The sequence below is a fragment of the Silurus aristotelis genome (genome assembly GCF_946808225.1).
Source record: "Silurus aristotelis genome assembly, chromosome: 15".
In the NCBI taxonomy this organism is placed as follows: Eukaryota; Metazoa; Chordata; class Actinopteri; order Siluriformes; family Siluridae; genus Silurus; species Silurus aristotelis.
In genome coordinates this window covers 9580159-9588033 of record NC_139588.1, presented here as the reverse complement: position 1 = coordinate 9588033, position 7875 = coordinate 9580159, and the positions used below count along the sequence as shown (strand labels likewise).

Here is a 7875-nt window from a genome sequence, read left to right as displayed (position 1 = left end):
ACAGAGGGTAGCATTGGTTCTTTACAGCTTCAAGCTCCCTGGTTCCATCCTGAGCTCAGGTTATGGTTTGTATGGAGTGTCTGTTCATATTCTCTTCATGTTTGCATTGGTTCCCTTCGGGTTCCTTCAATACTCAAACAACATGCCATTATGTGGATTGGATTAAGATAAATTCCCCCTTAGGTATGCATCAGGCCTCTGATGGACTGGTGTCCCAGGATTCCTTCTGGATTCACAAATGTATGTGAGGATGTGAGTTATATGGCTAATATACACATTTTTCGCTATTTAACGTAAATTTTTTTTATTTTTACAAAAAACCTGAATAAAAAGTGTAATCTTAGAAATACTTTCAAAAATGTAAGAGTTTATTAGTATTTGGTATTCCTTCTTGTTTTAAGGGCAGTTTGCACTCGAGCTGGCACAGACTCAACAAATATATTAACGCTGTCTGAACACATGCTTCAATAGAAATTATTATGCATGAGAGAAATCTGACATTTTCTACAAAGTTGATAACATGATCCATATCACACATTTGCTTACATTCAAATTGAGACCTAGAAGTAGTACAAAGTTATCTAATAGTATTCAATGTAATAATATAAATATAATACTATAAATATAATATTATTATGAAATTAATATTATGAAATATTCAAAATATAAAAAATACTAAACATTTACTTTCTTTGTTCAAACAAATTAGCAAAATGCAAAAATGTTCTGTTTAAGTCTCATTTTATATGAAAAACAAATGTGTATGTGTATAATATTTTTTTCTCTTCTTTGTTTATTCTGAGCCAGTGTATGTGTTATGTGAATCTAAATGGTACTTGCCATTATTCAACTTGCAAAAGTGAATTTAAGTACATTTTTATTCAATTTCCTGTGCCTTTATAGGAGCATCTATTTTTGTTGGGTGTTTTCATCTTTAAATTGTTGTCTTGGGCAAAGAAAAATCACATCATATGCCTGTATTTGCCTGAAATGTGATGCTTTCTTGTAAAACTGATTTTCCTTTTTTTTTTTTTTTTTGCAATAAAGTCTGATTGTTTTCAATACATCACCTGGTCTGCCTTGGTTCTATAGTAATAGTAGTATAAATAGCCACTAAAAAACAAACAAACAAACAAAAATTCAAAATGACCATTTCGAATGATATACTTGTGACCTAAAACATCACACAGCCATCTGGCTAAATTTTATTGCAAAATCAGGCTAACTTAAAAATTACATTGAATTATAATATTCTTTGTAATATACAAAGAATTACATTGTATATTACAAATAAGATTATTCTAAATTTGTAACATTACTAACTATTCTCCAGCTTGTGATAAAAGGGTATCTGCAAGAGTGAAAGGGAAAGTTTATAGGTCTGTGGTGAGACCTGTGATGTTGTATGGATTAGAGACAGTGGCATTGAGTAAAAGACAGGAGGTGGAGCTGGAGGTAGCAGAGCTGAAGATGTTGAGGTTTTCGTCGTGAGTGATAGGGATGGACAGGATTCGAAACGAGTTTATTAGAGGTACAGAGCATGTAGGACGTTTTGGAGACAAGGTGAGGGAGGCGAGATTGAGATGGTTTGGACATGTGCAGAGGAGGGTGTATTGGTAGAAGAATGCTCAGAATGAAGCCACCAGGACGGGAAAGAGGAAGACCAAGCAGGAGGTTTATGGATGTGGTGAGGGAAGACATGCAGGTAGTTGTGTTGAAAGAGGCAAATGTACAGGGCAGAGGGGTGTGGAGACAGATGATCCGCTGTGGCGACCCCTAATGGGAAAAGCCGAAAGAAGAAGGAAAAGACTCCAGTTGAGAAAATGATTACTTAAGGAAGGCCTAAGGTGACTTTTTTTATCTTGACAAAATGAGTCACTCGTTGAAAATCTAAATACAATTAATTGAGTCATTTATTAATAGTGTTGGTGGTTAATAATATACACCAAAATACTAAAAAAAAAAGTGGATTGATGAATCGGTAAAAGGTTGGATGAGTTATACCTTAATGAGAACAACATCAAATCTTATTCCTGTGTGCTCTGACTTATTGAATCATAGATATCATCGTGGCTAGACATGTATTTGGACAAGAAAAAAAGGGTATCCAGTTCCAAGAAAACCTTCTCTCTATTATTAGTTAAATATTTAATCCCAATTAACCATAGAACTTTGGTCATGGTTCAGTCTTGCCTGCCAATCATACCAACACTAGTCAATTGTAGGACTTGGTAATGTATATGAGAATGTCTAGACAGTACTTTGAGGAAATGTGTGATAACACATTACATGACACTAGGAAAGTTAAAAGTAATCTTGCTAAGGTCTAATGAACATGGTGTCTAATGTACATTTAAGTTGTCTGTAGGTCATGAATGCCAGTGATTCAGTATTATATTCTTAATTTTTATCATATTAATATATTATATTAATTATTTGATCTGCAGCTATTTTGCTGTAGGGGTAGGCGGACCGATCCTAGTATCGATTATATTGATTCCAACGTTGGTATCAAATCGATACCGGACTGACGAGATCGATATTTTAGTTTAAAGTTCTCTAAACTATGATCAACTGTTGCTCCTGTTTCATCAAAGAGCAGACATCTCATATGTACACGTTGCTCCCGCTCTGCTCTGCTGCTGTTTATGAGAGATGGGTGAATCCATCATAAAGTATTGATATTTTTAGTACTGGCATTGTATCAAAAGGATCGATTTTTAAATAGAAGTATTGATCCTACCTGTTTTTCATCAACATTTCAACATTTCATTGGTTTACACAGGCCTGCTGGGCATATCAGTACATGCACAAATGAAGATTCCAACTTAAATGTAAAGCCTCAACCTAAAGCGCAGCTGATTTATCATTAAAATAATTAGAAGTGTTTCTAACCTCAGTCCATTAATTTTTTCATTAAAATGAACTTTTAACAGGATTTTATTCATTTGAATTTATTTTAAAACCAAGAGTTGATAAGTCAAAGAAAACATGTAGAAATGTAGAAACTTAATGTGAAAATTATTGAACAAGGTTTGTGTTAAATTTTTGTTATACAAGTTATTTGATTAATAGTGTTCAGTATTTTTAATAAGTATAGTCAAAAAGATGTCGTGTCTATTGCAGTTTATTTAATATTAATAATGATAGCTATCAAAATACACTATAAAATATTCCACATAAAAATATTTTATTGAAGTATCGATATCGACGATACTCGCCTTGAAAGTACTTCGGATCGGTTTCAAAAAATAATTGGTATCACCCATACCTACTGTGTAGTTCTCCTGGCACCAGGTGACTCGTGAGCATACGTGAGCATAGCGATACTATGTCTGAGAGATGAAAGAAAAAAAGAGTGTGGAGTTATTTTACAAATATAAATGAGAACGTTGCAAGCATTAGCTGCTGTGGCAGCACCACTAAATTATACCAACACATTAAAAAGAGAACTGCAAAAGAAACCAAAAAAGGAGGAGGATAATCCATCCTTCAAGAGAGGAAATGAATATCTACATAGCTACAGCTGTGAAATTTAATATTGAAGTCATATCGGAACTTCAGCCTTAGTTCATGCTAATTCTATTTAGCAGACTGATTAATGATAGAATATATTCCGATAATAATATATGATCATCACCTGTTTTCTAAATGAATTATTTTACAGGAATATATATATATATATATATATATATATATATATATATATATATATATATATATATAGCTTAAACCTCAAATGTGAAAATGACTGAATATTCCTTTTGTTTTAAATGTGAAAGGGACTTCTGTATTTAGGTTTTAGACATAATTATTTTCCTATTTCACTTGAGTGACTACCCAAGAGCTATGGATATCACAAGAAGCCTTGCTGATTTTATTGTAACAGACCCGCTACCTAATCTAAGTTTTAAAACATTTGTTGTTCTCTAATAATAAATTAGTCTAGTAAAAAAAAAAAAAAAAAAAAAAAAAGTCAGTCATTACAGTAATTAAAAAATATATACTGTATATATCTTTATTTGGCATAAAAGTGTTTAAAATCTGTTATAAATGAGAAATTACTGGTGCAAATCACAAAATCTTTATGAAAATGTATTCTGGTTTAGCATATTGATTATGCATTCACCTCATAGATCATGACGCATTGCTCTCGTTTACAGGAAAGTACAGCAACATGTACGTTTAAGGGCATACTCTTTTCTTTTTTTTGATGCAAATATTACAAACAAGGAAAACATTCCATCCTTTTGATTGACAATGATCAGTCAGCTGCCTTATTCCAAAGTGTGTCTGTTAGCAGTTTGTGCTTGTGTGTGTATTGTATGTACAAGTACATTCAAGAACAAAGTTCACATAAGATGGTCAATATACAATTCGAAACCCTGGTTCTTTCACAAGACAGATACTAAGAAAATATAGGCAAATTATTGAATGTGACACATGATCATTTAACACAACACTTTTGCAACACGTATTTCTGTGGAATGAATGAAGGAAAAGTGCCACTAAGGTTGTTTTGTTTGAAGTTACACATTACCTACATTTACTGTGTCAAGGCAACTTCCCAGCTTTCCCCTGGAGCGCGCGCGCGCGCACACACACACACACACACACACACACACACACACACACACACACACACAAAAGGAGCTAATTCAAGCATTTAAGGCACACATTCAGTGTGTACATTTGTGTTCCACCACCATGACCAAAGCAATCACTTTTGTTCTTCTTGCCTCAATACTTTTGTGCCTTCAGGCTGCTCCAGTGGTAAGTTTTCTGCACTCCACACATTTTCTCTGGAAAACTCAAACACAATACTTTTACTACATCATTTGTTAAAACTTTGTTAAAGTTAAAACTTACAACTGTCTTGTCATTTAATTATTTTATATTATGGTATCGTCTGAAATAAATCATAGCTGATAGAAATGAAGGTGTTTGACAGACACCTTTATCCAAAGAGACCTACAAAAAGCTTTGAAGTCTTTATCAAGAAATATATATTTAAATGCTGGATTATTAGGGCACAGACTAAAAATAATCATTGGTTTATAATTTTTCTTGGAGAAAAAAATTGCTTGAAAACAAGTTCTTTGTTTGCTTGTGGTTTTGGGTAAGAAATGCTAATTAGCCATCAGACGAAGTCTGCTGGTGTCTCAGTTTTTTAGACATCAAGTGGAAGTTTGTTCTTTTCAAAAAAGTCTGAAAGCATGTCTCCCTTGTTCCTGGAGAAATGGTGGGACAAATCGAGCAGTTGTTGAGGTTTTGAGGGAGCGTGATGCAGTGGGAGGATTATTTGTGTCTTATCCGTTTTTCTATTTAAAAGTATAGAAAGAATGAAATGAACAAAGGAAAGATCAATCATGAGTTTGTTCAGTGCACTTGTTTATTTCTGCTTTTTATTATTCTGGGTATTTATATCAGTGCCCTGTGGGGACTAGACAATTTACAAAGATCACAAATGTCAGTCTCCCTATAGCAAGGTTTAGTTTTTTAAGTATTTCCTCTGAACATTTTGCTCTTAGATGTACAGAGTCAGAATGAGATCAGAATCACTTACAATTCGATTTAAATATGATGTTCTTTCTCGTCTCTCAGGATCGCCATGGCGGCTCAGATGTACACTGTCCTCTAAACGTGAAGATCCTGGACGCGTTGAAAGGCGCACCTGCTGGAAATGTAGCGCTTACGGTCTTCCGCCAAGGTGCTGATAAAACATGGGAACAAATCGCCAGTGGGTAAGAGGACATTTGAAAATGTGATCAATTTAGGACATCAAGTGGGTTTGTGATAGCATGCAGTGTTAAGGTCATCTTTAAAAAAACAGAATAAAACATTCACTGAAAATCTGTTGCTCAATAAATGAACAAATCAAAATTATTCTAAGCTCTTAGCTGTGTTCCTGCATTTCAGTAATAAATAAATAATAATACTAATTTATATAATTAACAATAATAATTGACAATGAATAATAATAATTCATCATTTGAATATTTAAATGTATTTATTTCAGATATTAAATATTTTTTTTACATGACTCTTAGAAATGATGCAAAAAAGGAAAGTGTAATAGCTGACAATGGCCTTATCATTTATTCTTATGAACATTTAATTAATTGTACCAGATTTTAATCTTCTATCACTGCTGTTGTGCTCTTGCTTACTAACTACGATATTGCTTCTCTCAAGGAGTACCAATATAGCCGGTGAAGTTCATGAACTTCTCTCCGAGCAGGACTTCAGACCAGGTGTTTATCGTGTCGAGTTCGACACCAAGACCTACTGGAAAGCAGAAGGTCGCACACCGTTCCACGACGTTGCTGAAGTGAGTATCACTGTACAAAACCAATGTGTTCCTTTACGATTAATTTTTTACTTGCTCTAGTTTGGTCCTGAAATGGGGGGTGTTTGTGGACATAAATAAATCGATATTTTTTTTCCTGACCCAGAAAGGAAAACTGGTTTCTATTCGAGAGCATCCAGTTTAAGCTCATAGCGATAAGTGACTGAATGTACAGTACATATGTGTAAACTGAACTCTGACATTTAGTAAATACAAATGGAATTTTGGACTTCAACCAGTTTGTTCTGTTTGTCATTAAGCCCCTGTTTAGTGTATAAGGACCACATTATATGGACAAAAGTACTGAAGTACTGAGACACCTGTAATGTTAGAAAGGAAATACATACCAACGCTCAGGTTTCCACAAACCTTTGTTCATATAGTGTATATGAGGTGTTACATGAAGTATGACTGTTGTTACCGACTGTATGATTGCAGGTAGTTTTCGAGGCTCATGCAGAAGGACATCGGCATTACACTCTGGCCCTGTTACTCAGCCCCTTCTCCTACACCACAACAGCTGTAGTGGGGAAAGAACATGACTAGATGTTTGCAGTATGCTGAAATCCCTCATCAACCACATCTGTACAGGCAATGAGTTGCTTAAAAAGGTCACGGTGAAGGATAAAGGATGCATTCAAACAAGAAAGAGATCTGTATAAGTTCTATAAAGTCTTTTAATGGTCATTACAGAGTGTAATGCAGTGAACAATTTGATAACACAGTGAATAGACCGGAAAAATGGGGAAGGTTTATTAAAGACAAAAAGAAAAAAAAAAGAAAAGGGGGGGGGGGGGGGTAACAATGGGGGGAGAAAGAAATGTACACATCAGTCAAAGCAGTCGCCATCTTAATACAGTTTCTGAAAAGATAGTAGGAGAACATGGACCCTGTAAAACAAAAAACAATACAAGATGCAAAGGCCCCCCTACGTTTTCAGCTACGATGTACAAGGTATGTCTAGTAAATAACAAGACGAATACAATAACATCTTTATTTATATGTATCCCAGTTCTAATGAGTGTCCCATGATGCAGGACATTACAGGATCAATATAATGGGATCGGAATACATTTTTTCAGTTTTTTTTCTCCCCTCTCACTCGGTTTTGCCTTTTTTTTTTTTTTTTTTTTTTCTTTTGGCTTTGTCAAAACTGCTTATAATAATGCTGGTTCTCTGTTCTGCCTTCTGGAAACAATTCTTATTCAAGAGGACACCTTTCATCTAAGAAGAAGAAAAAAAAAGAAAAAATAGAAAAAAAAGAAAAAACTTGCTTTGATGTGCGTTTTTCGTTCTTGTGCCGGTGCACAGCAGACGACTGAACCGCTTTACACCACGACTGATAATCGACTGAACGGCCGAGTGTGTTCATATTTGTCATGCGGGTTAAGACGTTGAAAGTCAGCACTTCACGATCAGTTCTCCCTACTTCGTCCAAAGGTTAGGAATCGTCTCGTTATTTAATAGAAACGCCTCGTACTCGTTTTTCATTTTTCAGAAGACTTACACATTTAAATCCAGGTGTG

At 34.6% G+C, this 7875-nt stretch overlaps 1 protein-coding gene across 1 annotated transcript; it reads left to right on the top strand.

Annotated features, from left to right (window-relative positions):
• The first annotated feature begins 4605 nt into the window (after nucleotides 1–4605).
• Nucleotides 4606–7133, top strand: ttr (transthyretin (prealbumin, amyloidosis type I)). The gene is made up of 4 exons (XM_083562039.1): nucleotides 4606–4773; nucleotides 5605–5744; nucleotides 6196–6331; nucleotides 6788–7133. The coding sequence occupies exons 1-4, from the start codon at nucleotides 4708–4710 to the stop codon at nucleotides 6893–6895; spliced, it is 450 nt and encodes a 149-aa protein (XP_083418165.1). The 5' UTR covers nucleotides 4606–4707; the 3' UTR covers nucleotides 6896–7133.
• Nucleotides 7134–7875: the final 742 nt, after the last annotated feature.